Below are 18,032 nucleotides of genomic sequence, written 5' to 3'. Positions count from 1 at the left end.
AGAGGGAGCAATTCAGAGAAAAAGTCAGATAATTGAATTCTGGGGAGATTGAGGGGTGTAATTAAATACCAGAGAAGGAAAGAGAATCCTACATAGATTAGTGATGAGAAAGGTAGAATTAAACCATAATGACATCCTAGGTACAAACAGCTTTAAGAAGAAGATAAAATCTGAAGTTCTGATAAAACTAAGTTCAGATTCAAGTGGAGAAAACCAAACAGGGTGAAAAGTTAAGAAGTCATTGAATTGTATGATTAGAGGCCATTATTGACCTTTGTGGAGCAGTTTAACTTATGTGATGGGGTGAGATTAAAATGAGTATGTGGATTATTTAAAAATTGTTCTAGAACTGTAACAACAATGAAAAGGAAGGGAGTTCTGTTAGCTTGAGGATTTGAACATCATTGAAATAACTCTCTCTGTGTGTGTGTCTGTGTGTGTGTGTGTGTGTGTGTGTGTGTATGTGTGCACGCACCATAGGAGAGGTTCAAAGATTGGTGGGAAAAAAAAAAGATTGATGGGAAAGGATGTAGTTAGGGAATGGCCTAAGATGCAAGGGAAAAAGAAATAGTTGAAGCAGTAGCATTCTAGATTAAACTGTTGGAGGGAAAGAGTAGGAACAAGTAGAAGGGTTAATCTTGGCGGATAGATGTAACTTCTACTTACACAGGAGGAAAGCAAGGGAATATACAGAGAAGTTTTGAGGGAATTTGTAAATTTTATATTGGGTTGTCAGGAAGTGATTTAAGGCATAATATTTATAATGTTTAAACCATGTTTTTAATTTTTATATCATGAAATATGCAATATATGTATTTTAACTAGTCTTCTAGCATTTAAGTGGGTAAATGAGTAAAAAATTAAAATGGAAATCAATTCTTATCTTTAATATTAAGTTCATCTTATTATACACTTGCTGTGACTTAAAGGATGCCACAGTGCTATTTTTATCTACTCTGCTTGGGCATATATTAATAATATTATTACAATTTTACTAAAGTTTTTTGTTTTTTGTTTTTAAGTATTTGTAGGTTGCTGATTTTTTTCAAGTAATGAAAGACACATTTTGAAAATATCCAACACATTTTATAGGTTTTTAACATAGTTACATTTAGATGATTGTTGAGCTTATATTATCTTACAGTATCAATGAGAAAAGTATTAATAGTTATAATATTCTACCTGTTAAAAGATTTAAAAAAATATTAAAGCCCTACGTCTTTTCCTGAGAGCCTCTTGGGTTTGAAGAAACCAGAGGATTCCATGTCAGCTGACAGGAACACTGACCTGGGCTTTAGCCTTATTTCCTGCTTTTCTGCACAGAACATTCCAGGCTTTTTAAGGGTTTTAGGCAGCATGAGTAACTTTATGAGCTAAAAGAGCTTCTAAAAATCATGATCCTCAACAAACTGTTCAGTGCCCTTGGTCTAATTTTCATACCTTTGCAAAATCTGCAGGGATTTTGCCTTGTGATGGAATGTAAAATATGGAAGGGAGAAGAAATATTAAGAAGGAGATAGGGCTAACTATGTTCTGGACACAGTGCATAGCACTTTACATTTCCTCTTGTAAGAATTATAATATCCTAAGAGGTTTCCCGAAGAAGAACCCTGCCCAAGGTTGTAAAGCTAGTAAATGTTAGGGCCAGATCCTAGGTTTGCTTGATTCTAATGTCTGTGTTCACAGTATGAAGAGTGAAGCACACTGCTCCATGGAATAATGTGATGCTTCCTTTTTCCAAAGGAAGTAAATCAAAAGGGCATTTCCCCTCCTCCACTTCCATATTTGATATTATCAAATTCTTCTCCAAATTTTGTACTCATTTTTAGGCAGCTTTATTCAATGTAGTTGTGGATATGCTATTTGTAATATAATTTTCCTGAGAGGTTCGTCCTTACCTTGTTTGCTTCCTCCTCCTCTTCCTCCTTTCTGCCATCAAATATTTGTTGCACATCTACTATATGCAAAGTTCCATATTAGGTGATAGAGAGAGACCAGTGAGAAAGACTGTTCTTCACCTTCAAGGAAGTTCCATTCTCATTTGGAAGAAAGAGAGTGAACAGAATACACAATTGATATTTTAATTACAACTAGTCAGTTCTTTAATGGTGCTTCTTAATGTCAATCTTCTGAAGACATCTTCGTGGAAAACCATAAAGGTCTTGGTAATTTTCTGTAAATTCAGCTGTGCTGGACTCATGATCAATTTTATATGCCAACTTTGTTTTGCCCAATTAATAATCTATTAAAAAAGTGTATTTTTATACTTTTTTACACTGTACATTTTTATACTTAGTAAAATACATTTTTATAATTTTTATATTTAGTAATTATTTGCTGCATTAAAATGGAAAGAACCCAAAGAACTCTTCGGTACCTGTTATTATAAAGAGAGAGATATATATATACTTTTAGGTAACTGTAATAAGAAACCTCTTCTAACATTTATAGGAGGAGGACAGGGCTTTCTTTCTTTTTTTTTTTTTTTTGACACGGAGTCTCACTCTGTGGCCCAGGTTGGAGTGCTGGAGTGCAGTGGTGCGATCTTGGCTCACTGCAAGCTCCGTCTCCTGGGTTCACGCCATTCTCCTGCCTCAGCCTCCCAAGTACCTGGGACTACAGGCGCCTGCCACCACACCCTGCTAATTTTGTTTTTGTATTTTTAGTAGAAACAGGGTTTCACCGTGTTAGCCAAGATGTTCTCGATCTCCTGACCTCGTGATCCGCTCGCCTCGGCCTCCCAAAGTGCTGGGATTACAGGCGTGAGCCACCGCGCCTAGCCCAGGGCTTTCTATATTGTCTTTAAGAATGAGGCAGTTCACTTGAGAGTATATGACTTTATTCAGTATAACTGAATGCTCCATGAAGTGAGGCGTGCTTTATAATGAAAGTCTTACAGTATAGGCACAATCCCTTACTGTTGAAATTTTCATTTTATTTGGTAAGAGTTCTTTCCTTTGTTTCACAGGCTGGTTTGAACCTTGTTTGCAAGGAATGTACTATCTGATCTAATACATTTTTATTACCTTTTGGCTGGAAGTTTTAATTAAGGCGCAGTCAGAAAACTCTTTAAATGCAAGATTATTCCAAGAATAAGTAATGACTTTGAAAATTCTTATAGCATTAGTAAATCCTGTTTTTGTATTTGTGCTTTTGCTTTGATATGGTTGAATATATGTATCTAAATACGTATTTATGTATTGGAATGCATAGCCAATATATTAATAGTATATTTTTATTCATGTGAAACAACGCATGTACAGAGAGAGTCTCCTTAAATATTTCTAATACATTTAAGCAAATACAAAACTCAGTTGTATATTGGTATGGAGACAGTTCCTGATTCTCAAGTCCAGCTATCAGGGTTCTGAGCAGTAACCTTAGTTAGGTTCTAGTTCTGTATTTCAATATTGACACGTCAAAGGGAATTGGTCCTGGTAATTTCCAAATTTTTTGAGTCAATGGCTATAGTGGAATTTTCAGCCTAATTCCAATAATAAATGTTTTGCCTTTTAGTTCAACAGAAAAGAGCAATATTGCTATCGAACCAATTCTTTTATGCACCAATCGGTGCCCTACAAAGTTCATCATTTTATAATGTGACTACAGATTTGTTCTTTGTCAAAGCTCTTCTGTGTTAGTACCAAGCTTCATTCTAGGAAGCAATTTAGGTATTTCTAGAAGAGGTGTAACCATTTGAATCTGAACTTGACCCTGGTGGTGAGCTTGATTTTCTCTCTAATATACTGCTTTTAGAAAAGCAATTTTTCTTTCCTGGCTTTTGCAGCTCCTTGCACATAGCAGGTATTCAGTAAATATTTATTGAATGGAATTGAATTTGACCTGCTTAGAAGTCATAGTCCTGAAGTAGGGTTATTCATTTTTGGCAGAAGCTGTCATAAATCACAGGGTTTAATAGTAATCCAACTGATGAACTGCGCACTCAGTGGCATACAGTAGTTCAGCATTGTATGTTGCACTTTCCCAAGTGCAAATTTAGAAAACAGTTTAGCCTACAGGGCCTTGATGAACTGACTCTGGCCTATTTCAGATCTCTCGTACTACTCACTCACAGCCTTCCTTCCTATGCTCTGACCTTTTAGAATAACTGCATTTACTTCTCTCTTAACATGGTTGCTCTCTGGTGTCTCTTAAGCCTTAGCACACTCCTTTGCCTAGAATACTCCTTTTGGCAAATTTAAGTATGTATTTCCTGACACTCTTGGAGTGTCACACTCATCTCACACGTGGAGATGAGTGAGCTGCTGCTTTTCTCCTGTAGCAGTTTGTACTTGCCTCCATCATAGCACTAAATTCTCCTGTAATTCTTTTCCTAAGCTACCAGTCTTTCCCACTAGACAGCTGCTTGAGGGCAGGTGTGTGATTTATTCCTTTCTGTGTTCCCTAGAGCCTGAAACAATGCCTGCCACATAAATGTTTGTTGAATTAACAAATGGGTCCTGAAGTTTATGTAAATTTGCAAATGGAATAAAATAAAAATGTAAATGAGTTTAGCAGGGATCATTAATTATATGCCTAATTTTAATTAAATTGTGATATAGTTAGAAAGATCAGCCCAAGATTCAGAAGATACAAGCTCTTGTATTGGATTAATGATATTTTAATTGTCCCTTAATCTTTCTAGTTCTTAGTTTTTTTAAATCTGGAAATGAATGGATTGGGTGGAATCTTTACTAAGATCCCTTAGAGCAAGAATTACATTGCTCTGAAGTTAATTATAGAGAACTACGTCTCTTCTGCCAGACTCTTTGCATCTCTTTGAATCAGGAAGTATGTTCTAGTCATCTATAATTTCTTAGCTCTAAGCTCAGTACCTGGCATATAGTAGTTCAAACAATTTCCACCTGATAAAGCAATAAATTCCCACATGGAATTACAGTTTTAAATAAAGCAAATGAGAAAAAAGTTCAGATAAAGAATAGTGAATTAAATATTTGTAAAACATAAACGTTTCTGTCAAAGAATATTTATGTGGAATGTCTGGAAAAAAATACCTGACAGAAATTTTGTATGTATCAGTTAAAAAGTTCTCTAGTAGAGGAAATGAATTTGAAGCTGCCTGGTCCCCAAACTAGAAGAAAATAATGTATCAGTCTGTGACATGTTACACCAAGTTTTATGTTGCTGAAATTAAACTATGCCTGCTGTAGAATGTTGGTGGCAGTATTCTTGGTATTTATGTATACTTGTGATAGTATTTTTGGTTTAAATAATTTAAAAACCATATTCTTTTTCAAGCAGGATTTGTTAAATAATTGGCATATTTGGGACTTAATCTTTAGGACAGAATGAACTCTGATTATACTAACGTATCACATATTAAAAAGGGGGTAAAAAAAGCTCTGTCAGCCATTTTCACTATACTTTGTAAAGATTTGCTGTTATTTAGTAAATGAGATGACATCTTACCTTTCCAAGGACTTTCTTGGAGATAAAAATACTATTATTACTTTTTAACTAAGCCTATACCTTTGGATTATTAATTTGAATAGTTGATACTTTAGAGTTCAATTGTAAAAATAAAGGAAATAATACAATCAAACTATTTGTGAAAAAAAATAGCAGTCAACCAATCCATTAATTTGTTGGTTATATACTCAACAATTCTGCTTTAAGGCATTGTTTACAAAGAGGAAGAATATAAGATCATGCCCTGGGTTAATGTGAAAAACATCTTAAATTAGAGGCTGATGGTTGGAAATTTGAACCAGATTTTTCTCTCCATCTATTCCCCCTGAAAAAAACCCTGATCCCCAGTGATTTCTTTTTTTTCTTTTTCTTTTCTTTTCTTTTTTTTTTTTTTTTTGAGATGGAGTCTTGCTTTCTTGTCCAGGCTGAGTGCAGTGATGTGATCTCAGCTCACTGCAACCTCTGCCTCCCGGGTTCAAGTGATTCTCCTGCCTCAGCCTCCTTAGTAGTTGGGATTACAGGCACCTGCCACCACACCCAGCTAATTTTTGTATTTTTAGTAGAGACAGGGTTTCACCATGTTGGCCAGGCTGGTCTTGAACTCCTGACCTCATGATCTGCCTGCCTCGGCCTCCCAAAGTGCTGGGGTTACAGGTGTGAGCCACTGCACCTGGCCAATTTCTTTAAGAAAGTAAGTGTGATAGTGTGTATAAGAGTACCCTTTAAATTTGTTAGTTCCTTGATTTATTGTGTTCGTTATCCTTGAAGTTGTTATAGTTCGATTGTTTATTTGTCCCAGGCACTTTTATGGGTGCCCAGAGGCAGATCCATGTTTTATGCCCCCTGAAACTTACATAATTTGAAAGAATCTTAACAAATGTAAAGAATACGAAAGTACAAACATCAAATTGTTTATGAAAGTGAATTTTTTTTAGAATGAGAAAAATCCACAGAGCACTATAATTTTTAAAAAGCCAGTATATCTACAAGTGATTAGAGAAATAATCTAGACTAGTTTTTGGCTCTGTACATTCTATACTTTGATTATCTTCCGTTACCGCATATACTTCCAGTTTTGGGTGCCATGAAACACATTCAAATTGCCAGATTTGAATTGGATTTCACTGTTCCCATGGTAGGCTAGTCAGCATTGTGGGCACCTCAGGTATTTCTAAAACCATCTTTTAAAAAAAATTCTATTACAGATTTAAAAAATATTGTATTTATTTAAGGTGTATAACATGATGCTTTGATATATATACACATAGTGAAATGGTTACTACATCAAATAAATTAACATATCCTTCACCTTCCATAATTACCTTTCTGTGGTAAGACCATTTAAACTCTGTTCTCTTAGCAAATTTTCAGAATACAGTATTATTAGCTATAGGCCTCATGCTGTACATTAGATCTCCAGTATTAATTATCCTACATAACTGCAAATTTGTACTCTTTGACCTTCTTCTCTCCATTTCTTCCCCTCCCCATCCCTGGCGCCCACCCACTGTTCTACTCTCTGTTTCTTTGTTGCTTAACTCCTTCTTTTAAGATTTTGCATATGAAAATGAGATCATATATTAATAGTATATTCTTTCTTTGCCTGCCTTATTTCAGTTTCATTGGGATTGCTGACAGTAATTAAACCATTTTACAGGAGTGACTGTATGCCTCACATATACCTTCCACTAAACCCAAAGTAAATGTGTCTTCAATTCAAATTTCCATTAGCCAGATTCCAAAAATACCCACAGCCACTCCAGTGCCACCCAACAGGAGGCTTTAGCCAATTATGTTTAAGATATTATACTCTTAGGCCGGGTACAGTGGCGCACACCTGTAATCCCAGCACTTTGGGAGGCCGAGGCGGGTGGATCACAAGGTCAGGAGTTCGAGACCAGCCTGACAAAGATGGTGAAATCCCGTCTACTAAAAATATAAAAATTAGCCAGGTGCGGTGGCAGGCACCTGTAATCCCAGCTACTTGGGAGGCTGAGGCAGGAGAATCACTTGAACCCGGGAGGCAGAGGTTGCAGTGAGCTGAGATCATGTCACTACACTCCAGCCTGGGTGACAGAATGAGACTCCGTCTTAAAAAAAACAATAAAATAAAAGAAGATATACTCTTGACAATTTTACAAAAAAAAAAAATACAACGAGGGCCTTAGAAGAGAGCCATGTATCTTTATGATCTTTATGTGAACATTTAACCTTTTGTAAGAGTGCTGTCCCATTACACTATATAATGCTATTGTGCAATTCTCAATTATTTCATTTGAAAGTTATTTATGTAAAGAGTTGATTATGCCCTTTCTGGAGGGATAAGAATGTGGTGGACTAACTTACTCTTGGCTAAATCACATGAACATGTAGAAGTGAATACATTAGTTGGATTACTACCTTCTCTGGCCGGCAGAAGGTACTTTCAGTTCTGCAGGCAGCCCCTGAACGCCCCAGTGGTTGGGCAGCACCTGTGATGGGATGACTGAACCGTTATATGCCACATGTTTATAGGCGTGGTAGACAGTATGGGGAGGTGGAAAAGACTGGTTCTGACCTGACACACATTTACTACTTAATAACTCAGTTATTCAAATTGCACCTCTTTGTTTTATTGTCCTCGGGGTTCAGAACAGTACACCAAAATGCTAATTAACAAACTATGAGACAGCAACAGCTGGGAATTCAATGTAGTAAAATAACATATAAATGTGAGACATTGGTTGTCAACAGAGAAGGCCCATTTCCTCATTTTTATTTAAAAAAAAGACTATCAGTGATGTACAGTGATTAGCATACTGGAGTTCTTTTAAGCTATGCACAATGAGGTATCTTAGAATTAAACTTTAGAGGTTCAAAATAAGGATATGATATAGAAAAGATTGAACGGTAGGAGAACAGAATAGGATTTATTTATATTATGACAAACGTGACTATCAGTTAATAAATTGGAGATAGTAAGTTAAGATCATTATTTATAGTATGGAAAAATGAAGAAATAGGACATGGTTCTCTAACTTTTAAATTTTTCTGTGAAATAAAATATTATGATTTATTTTATTTTTATCTTTGTTTTTAGGTAAGACTGTGCCAAAATCCCAAACTTCAGTTGAAAAATAGCCCACCATATATACTTGATATTTTGCCTGATACATATCAGCATTTACGACTTATATTGAGTAAATATGATGACAACCAGAAACTTGCCCAACTCAGTGAGAATGAGTACTTTAAAATCTACATTGATAGCCTTATGAAAAAGTCAAAACGGGCAATAAGACTCTTTAAAGAAGGCAAGGAGAGAATGTATGAAGAACAGTCACAGGACAGGTAAGAAGAATATTTCAGATGTTTTGGTGTAAAGGTCATTTATGTTGCTTTTTACTTAATAGTTAACCTAAACATCACCATGTAATTGTTTTGGGGTAAATGTGAGTCACTTTGTATATAGTCCTGTGGTACTTAACGATGGGGATACTTTACAAGAAATGCATTTTTAGACAATTTCATTGTTGTGTGGACATGATAGAGTGTACTTACACAGAGCTAGATGGTATTACCTACCACACACCTAGGCTGTATGATGTAGCCTATTGCTCCTAGGCTGCAAATCTATACAGTATGTTACTGTACTGAATACTGTGGGCAGTTGTAACACAATGGTAAGTATGTGTGTATCTAAATATACCTAAACATAGAAAAGGTATGGTAAAAATACTGTATAAAAGGCCGGGCGTGGTGGGTCATGCCTGTAATCCCAGCACTTTGGGAGGCTGAGGTGGGCGGATCACTTGAGGTCGGGAGTTCGAGACCATCCTGACCAACATGGAGAAACCCTGTCTCTACTAAAAATACAAAATTAGCCCAGCGTGATGGCACACGCCTGTAATCCCAGCTACTCGGGAGGCTGAGGCAGGAGAATCGCTTGAACCCAGGAGGTAGAGGTTGTGGTGAGCCGAGATTGCACCATTGCACTCCAGCCTGGACAACAACAGCGAAACTGTCTCAAAAAAAAAAAAATACTGTATAAAAGATAAAAATGGATAACCTGTAATAACCTGTATAACATGCATGGAGCTTGCCAGACTGGAAGTTGCTCTGAAAGTGAGCGAGTGAACGGTGAGTGAATGTGAAGGCCTAGGACTGTTACTGTACACTACTGCAGACTTCAGAAACATTGTACACTTAGGCTACACTAAATTTATAAAAAAAATTTCTTTTCCAATATGAACAGCCTACTGTCACATTTAAACTTGATAAACTTTTAATTTTTTTTAACTTTTTGACTCTGGTATTAACAATTAGCTTAACAAAAATATTTTCTTTCTATATTACCCTATAAGCTTTAAAAATGTTAAAAAATTAAGTTTTAAAAAAAATTTTATAAACTTTTTTGTTAAAAACTAAGACACAAACACACACATTAGCCTAGGCCTGCACAGTGTCAGGATCATCAATATTATTGTCTTCCACCTCCACATCTTATTCCACTGGAAGGTCTCACAATATATAACTTTTTCAGATTGGCTTCTTTCACCTAACAATTTGCATTTTAGTATGGCGCAATAACATGCATGGAGCTAACATCTGTGATAATAGTGCCTTCAGGAATACCTCCTGAAGGACCTGCCTGAGGCCGTTTTACTGTTAGCTATTTTTTAATAAGTAGAAGGAATACCCTATAAAATAATGTTAAAAAGTTTATAGTGTAGTAAATACATCAGCTAGTAATATAGTCACTTATTATAATATCATTATCAAGTATGTGTTATGCATAATTGTATGTGCTATGCTTTTATGTGACTGGTGGCACAGTAGATTTGTTTACACCAGCATCACCACAGACATGTAATATGTTGCACTATGACCTTGTGATGACTATGACATCACTAGGTGATAGGAGTTTTTCAGTTCCATTATAATCTTATGAAAGCACTAACATAAATGCAGTCTGTCATTAACTGAAATGTCCTTGACTGAAATGTCATTACGGGGTTCATGACTGTATTTGCTTTTAACATTAATAGCTTTATGTGAATTTACTTATGATAGTAGCTAGATCATGAGACAGTATTCTCAATGTTTTAATAGACTTTATTTTCAGAGTCATTTTAGGTTTACAGGAAAATTATTCAGAAATTACAGTTCCCATAAATCTCCTCTGCCCAAGCAGTTTCTCCTGTTCACATCTTGCATTGGTGTAGTGTGTTATAGTTGATAAACTATTGTTGATACATTATTATTAACTAAAGCCTAGAGTTTACATTAGGGTCCACTTTTTGTGTTGTGCTGTTCTGTGCTCCATAAATGCATAATGTAATGTATCCACCATTACAGTGTTATATAGAATTGTTTCACTGCCCTAAAAATGCCCCGTGATCTACTTACTGTCTCACTTCCCCCCCTGAACCCATGGCAACCGCTGATCTTCTTACTGTCTGTGCAGTTTTGCCTTCTCCACGGTGTTACATAGTTGGACTCACACAATATGTAACTTTTTCAGATTGACTTCTGTCACCTAACAATTTGCATTTTAGGTTCCTCCATGTCTTTTCATAACTTGGTAGCTCATTTCTTTATGCCACTGAATAATACTCCATTGTGTGGTTGTATCACAGTTTGGTTTTTCACTCACACCTTGAAGTACATCTCGGTTGCTTCCATTTTTTGGGTAATCATGTATAAAGTTGCAATAAATATTTGTGTGTAGGTATTCATGTGGATTTAGGCTTTTAACTCATTTGGGTAAAATACCTAGCAAGATTGCTAGATTTTCAGGGTATGCATAAGTTTAGAAAGCACATAAGAAACTTTAAAGAAAGTTTGTAAGAAACCCCTTGACTGGTTCCAAAGTGGCTCTACCCTTTTTCATTCCCACCAGCAACGAATGACAGTTCTTGGTGCTCCACATCCACACCAGAATTTGGTATTGGAGACAAGTGTTTTAAAGACATAGTTTGATTGAATCTGCGGATGTGGTAGATGTGGGTGGGAGATGTAACTTCCATCTGTGTATTTTGACTTAAGTGAGAAACTGAACTGGGCTGGCAAAGACTGAATTGACATCAACCAAATCCTAATTTTATAGCCAGGATTCTTCATTTAGATATCCTCATTCAAGTTTATTGTTTGGCCATTCTAATGTTAAATTTCAGGATCTATCTTAAACAAAATAAGGAAAATGATAGAGTTTTCCATTTCTGGGCTATTTTAAATATATATGGAATATTCATGATAGTGATAGTTTATTTAGATTTCCAAATTGGAAAACCAATATTAATGAAAATATATAGTGTCTTAACATGTTAGTTAAATTTTAGTGTGAGACTCTTAACCTCTCTGTATTTAGTTTTCTGACATAGGAAAACCTTTAAGAAACCTCTAATATTTCTTTCAGGTCAGAAAAACTGGCCTCATAGGGTTGTAAAATAGAAAATTCAGTTATGGAGGTATGTGAACTCTAAATTTTCTATGAATACTGGCCAAATACCCATAACAAGTAAAACCATCAAATTCAAACATAAAAAACCCTCTTCCAGATGTAAAATGGCATAATTATATATTTATAATTTATAATTTTCTCTCTCAATTAGAGATGAACCCAAACATACTCGTAGACGTCTAACCAATTATGTAACTTTGGGCTCGTCACTTAATATTCTTGGGCCACAGTTTATTCATCTTGAGGGTGGTGAATCTTCCTGTTGCCTTTTAGCATTAATTAATGCTTTAAAATTCTCCAGGAATAACAAGAGGAATTTGAGTTGCCACAGTGTGACAGAAGTAAGGTAGAGAAATATTATAGTGATTGTTTATTCTTGTACACTTTTCAAGAAGTGCTAACATCTTGGGAAGTCAGATATTTATGTTAAATTTTTATTTTTCACATTGTATTTCTGCCATTGACCTAATAAAACTAAGTTCTTTACAAATGTCTTTATAATTCTTTTTTCAAATTTAGTAGTTTTGAAATTCTTCCTGATCCAGCCAAGTCATCCATTAAATTTTACTCTTTAGGGTATCAGTACATTGACAAGGCATATAACTCCTTTGACTAGGAATTTGAGTGGATACAGTGTTTTAATTGGATGTAATCATATATGATGTGGTAAACTTGTATCCCACTTTTACATCTTCTGTGGAAACTTGAAACATTTTCTAACCCAGTAGATGTTTTATAATTTCCATTTGATAATTTTGATAGTTTTGCTTATGTGGAAACATTTCATGGGAGACATTTAAGTTTTGATTGATAATGTATAGATTCCCATAGATTTTGATAGCTCTCATAATGCTGACTATTCACAATGAGGTCACTCATTCTGTGTATTCTTGCCTGCATTTTAAGTGTCCAAGTGAATTTTGTTCACTGTCCTAAATGCAACCCTAAGGCAAAATTTATTGGTTTCTATGCTGATATAGCATATCCTTAATTGGATATTACTGTTATCCTTGTTCTGTTTACTGACAGTGTTCTGTGGCCAGCTGTGTTTATGCAGAATTTACATTTGATAAATGTTTCATAACAATTCATAATAATGTACCATTCTTGGTACACCATAACAGGCACATAAACTTTCGAACTGTGTTTCTTTTTCTAGTAATATATTTGGACACATTCACTTCTAGGTTCCCTTAGGATTCCAAATGCAAACTGAGTCTAAAATGTGCCATTGCACACGGAGCTCTGAGGCATTTTGCTCTACAGAACACAGAAGAGTCTTCTTAGCATGTTTTCATTTACAGAGTGGCCTCATTGTGAATAGTCAGCATTATGAGATCTATTGATCTATGAAAATCTATACATTACCAGTCAGAACTTAAAAGTCTCCCATGAAATGTTTCTACATAAGCAAAACAATCAAAGGTAGTTAGGCAACAAAGTATATGGTTTAGTAGAATGACTCCACCTAATCGGTATGACAACGCTGGTTACTGGGAATATTATAAATTCACTACAGAATTGTTTCTTTGATTCTGTAAGTAGCTCACTAGGGACATTACTATAATTGAGCTAAAAATGAAGGACAGTAATAGTAGAAACAGTAATTTGGAGTTAATTGACTTAATCAGTATTACTTCATGTGATTCTGCCCGCTTTATTGAAGAAATTGTGCTGGATGAGTACATGAATCAAAATGCATATTTTAATGTTCCTGCACCTCTGTTGTGTCAACAATAAATGCGGATTGTTATAAATTTAAGGGGAGATGAGAAAAAATTTAGGTGTCAATTCTGAACTGATTGCTTTTTAAAATTTTAGTTGATTGTTAATGATGAATGAGTAGCCCGAATTTTAAAGCAATTTTATATAAATGTAATAAATAGAAAGATAAAGAAGTAAATGGCATTCAATACATTTCCTAGTTACTTAGGTCCTGTGTAGAAGGAGAGAGGTAGAAATTATAGTCACATAATTGTATATGCTACTGAAATAAATATTTAGGGCACAGTGAAAGTCTTTTGCCTTGAGAGTAGATAATGATTTCTAGTAGAGAAAAGGCATGAGCAGGCTGCATGCCTCCCCCGACTGATACAGTAAACCTTCATCTTTTATATCATTTTTCCCAAATTGTTGTTGTTGCTGGTGCTCTGTTGTTTTGTTCTTTTTCTTTCTTTCTCTTTTCCTGCAAACAGTTCAATGTCACACTGAGTTGGTGCTACTCCAGCTGGGTGTCTAAACCATTCTGAGCTGACATTTCTGGGAAGAGTAATTCAGTGATTTCTGGCAAGCATAAAGCTTGCATGTGTATGTGTGTGTATGTGTGGAGAGAAGGAAAGAACATGTGGAGAAGTCTGTAGTTTGAAGCACAGAGAAAAGGAAAAACTCTAAGTATTATATTACTTAAAGTTTTAGTGGCACAAGTAAAAATGGATGTGAAGGTTGTCATTGCTAACGAATGTATAATTGATAGGAGGCATTTCTGTGATTTGACTGGCAGTTTCATCAGTTAACCATTTTAATAGTAAAATTTATTTCTTCTGAAAAGTGTGTATTAATCAGCTGCTCTGCAAGGTCTGGTGTTGGCCACTGTGTTTTTTAAAACACTCAGATGATGGCCGAAGGATACTGAGATTTTCCCTATTTTTGAACTGCTTGAGTGAGCCAGGGTGCTACAACCCATTTTCCCCTCCTACACACTGCTAGACAACCACTGGAAAAAAAAAAGTCAACTGAGGTGGAAAAAATAGCTCTGCCTTTGATAGACTGTGAAGAAAATAAAGATTAACAAAAGCTCTGGCCAGAGAGGAAAACATAGATGTTGCCTTAACATTAACATTAATGTCATTTCAGAGCCTTTGAATCATGCCTTAATAACCAGTGTTGTAGAAAAAATAAATGACAAAATGGGGGGTGTGTGTGTGTGTGTGTGTGTGTGTGTGTGTGTGTGGTGGAGGGTTACATGTTCTGTAGTTAAAAAAAGTATTTGACATAGAAAAATTAGCTCTAGAAGAAGCTAGCCTGTATTTAAAAGGCTTCAGGAGCATCAGGCAGAAATATTTTTCTCCATTGACTGTTTGGCTAAACAAAGAATAATTTGTAATCTGCTCCATTAATAAAGTGCCTTTCCCCTTAAAGGACTACAGATCACTATGCTTGCTGTTTCTACTTGTGTTGGTTATTTACAAGATAGTGTACCAAAAAACATTTTGCAACTGGTACGTTGAAGATACATGGTTAAAAGTTGAATCAAAAGCAACAGCAGCCACAATAATAACAAGAGCAACAACAAAACAAAAGCTGCAAACAAACCTACTTTCTTTCCTTATATTACTGTATGACATCATTGCTTTGAGTAAAGAATAAAGTAGTATTAATTTAAATGCTTAAATTTATATTTATACAAATGTTGATAGCATGGTCATTGAAATAGTTTTGCAAGTCCTCATAGGTTTTCAGTTTACCATATAAAGAGATTGATCTGTATGTGTAATTTGTGCTTTAAGTGGTAGTTTTGATAGTTACTGGACCTCACAGTTTAATGGGCATGTTTATAATGCTACATCAATTACCACATTTTCTCATAGTCAGCTCTGTATATTGTGAGAAGAAAATGAAAAAAGTGCTGTTTAACTAAGTACAGGAATGTGGAGCCAGGAAATCTCATGCTCTGATGCCATTTCTTCTCCCAGTGTTCTTTGTAACTTTGGTTGGCTTCCTGACTCCAATTTACATTTTTTCAGTTATTAAATTATTTTCTGGTTATTCATAACATTTTCACCTCAGACATTTCAATATCACAAATGAAAATTAAGTTGTTTCAGACTAAATGCTACTATTGCTACCTCAGTCTGTTAATATTTCAACTTTAGTAGTAGTTTCTATAGTAAAAATATTGTTTTTGTTTTTATAACAATTATTTGCAAGATAATCTTAAGGTTTGTCTTTTATAAATAAATTATACTATATTGGATATCTATGAAATATGTAATGATACATGAAAGGGAATGGCTTATATTCATCATTAAAATAATTTTACATTTAAAAAATTAACCTAGTTTTTCTGTTTCTCCTTTTTTTGTTTACTAATGGTGAAAATTGCAATTATTTTGAATTTGATGAGGACAAAGGACAAATTGCAAGTAGAAAATATTTCTAAATAAATCAAAATAGGCAACTAATTTCTTTTGAACACAAGTATTTTGATATAAACATATACATTTACTCATTTTTTCTATATTTGTTTGCATTCAAGGCATTTTTTCCTTTTAAATGGGAAACTAGAGGAATGAAAATATGAATTTTTGATACTTCAAAATAATAATTTTTATCTTGGATTCAGAAGACAAATAGTAATCAATCTCTTATGTAGAAGTATGTCTGCCAGATAGGAAGTAGAATTTGCTTTAGAAAGCTTGAAAAATCTTCTGAGATTGATTTATTGTAAATGAATAAAAAGTTTATTTTATCTTGATGAGAATGTTTTTATGCATATTTCAAGCATCTGAGTGGTGTGAATAGACTTTTCTAAAGTTTGGAAATGAAGGGGCTCATTTCTTTAACACACCATGAAAGTAGAGGCCACAAGAAAGTTATTTAGACAAATGTTTTCAAAGTTAAACAAAGGGAGTCTGTTAGGGGAGGCAGGTGAGAGCTTGCAGAATCTTTGACTGTTAAGGACTTTATGGCCCTGTGTATTTGGCTAACTGCACCCCTGCTGCTTAGCTAGCTAGATACAATGTAATTTTCTTGTTGATTTTTCAATGAAAAGTGAAAGTTTTTTTTTTTTTTTTTTTAATAGCAGTTTCCTCTCTAGGGTATATTTTACAAAATACAAAAGAAAATGAAATTTTTCAGATGTAATTAAAATGAATTCCACCATTAGCTTTTTAAATTTTAATAAAATGCTTACTTGTAATACATTTATTTGCTATTTATTTCATTTATTTAGTTTAGTTTTTTTTTTTTTTCTAAGCCCCATGTTAATACTGTTCAGCCCCCAACTCCTGGTTTCTTAGTAACTAAAACTTATTGCAAGTATTTTAATTTCTTCTAAATCAGATTATATATTATGCACATATGATAGTTGGATATTAAAATTGAGGACTTTTTTCCCCCACAGATGAGCATTTGTTAAATGTTTATATATTCCTGAGAATGATACCAATTATTATATATATTAAGCAAACTCACAAGACTCAAGTGAACTTGGCTTTGCAGTGGAATACCTTTTATGTTTTTCAGTCTTAGGTAGCTTATTAAAATTGATGTTTTCCTTTCAGTAAATATCTGGTGACATTAAAATTTGATAATTAAAATCCAGAAGCACTCAAGAAAGAATGCCTGCTTTTAGTTTCATAATAACAATACTCCCACAAAGAAAGTTGATGAATGATGTCTTTCAAGTGGCAGAGTTGTTATTTAGTTAGAGAAAGCTCCTTTGGCAGTTTCTTACAAAACTAAATTAAAGTTTGTTTATAAAACAGACAAGCTACAGTGATAATCCTATAGCCTCAAGAGTGCTTGGAAATCTAGCCCAAGAAGAGTCTTGTTTTTCAGTGATTTAACAAAGAATTGGAGTTTCCAAGAATCCAAACAGATTAGCATTCAGTGCTAATTGGGTAGGGTGTAAAATAGTATTCATGTCTGATTGTTTTGATGTGAAGTACTTCATAACCATTCCGTTTTCTAAATCTTTTAAAAATATTAATCTTTTGTCTCTTCCGATTTGTTGTTTGAGCATGAGTTTTTGTTTGAGGATATATGTATACATCAATGGTTCATAGATGTGCTGTAAACAGCAAGACACATGAGATCATTACAAAAAGTCCCCTTTATAGATTAAAATAATAAAGAGAGATTGAGGCTCTGTTGTTCAGTGGAAACATTGAAGAACAAATTAAACTGAAAGATAATTTAGATGTTCTATTGAAATGTATTACTTTGAACATCTGATCATGTGATTATAATATACCACTTTCACATATAATCACAAATGTGTGACTGTATTTGTTTCTTTGGGCTGCGGTAACGAAGTACCACATACTGGGTGGCTTAAACGAGAGAAATTTATTCTCTCACATTTCTGGAGGCAAGAAATCTGAAATCAGGGTGTCAGCCAGCAGGGCCTTGCCCCCTCAGAACCCTCTAGAATAGGTAA

The 18,032-nt window shown here is 34.6% G+C and overlaps 1 protein-coding gene across 22 annotated transcripts in view; it reads left to right on the top strand.

Moving 5' to 3' along the window:
• Window positions 1-18,032, top strand: part of CBLB (Cbl proto-oncogene B) — a 217,072-nt gene that overhangs the window by 9,999 nt on the left and 189,041 nt on the right. For 21 of the 22 annotated variants that reach the window (XM_057301850.2, XM_057301848.2, XM_057301845.2 and 18 more), the window contains exon 3: window positions 8,510-8,760. The exons of the other annotated variant lie outside the window; for it this stretch is intronic. In XM_057301850.2, the coding sequence (XP_057157833.1) occupies window positions 8,510-8,760 (251 nt within the window). The remainder of the gene's footprint in view (window positions 1-8,509; window positions 8,761-18,032) is intronic. 22 annotated transcript variants of the gene reach the window in all.

Source organism: Pan paniscus, chromosome 2 (genome assembly GCF_029289425.2).
Source record: "Pan paniscus chromosome 2, NHGRI_mPanPan1-v2.0_pri, whole genome shotgun sequence".
Classification (NCBI taxonomy): Eukaryota; Metazoa; Chordata; class Mammalia; order Primates; family Hominidae; genus Pan; species Pan paniscus.
Note: the sequence above shows the minus strand (reverse complement) of the source record. Positions and strands in the feature narration are given on the sequence as shown.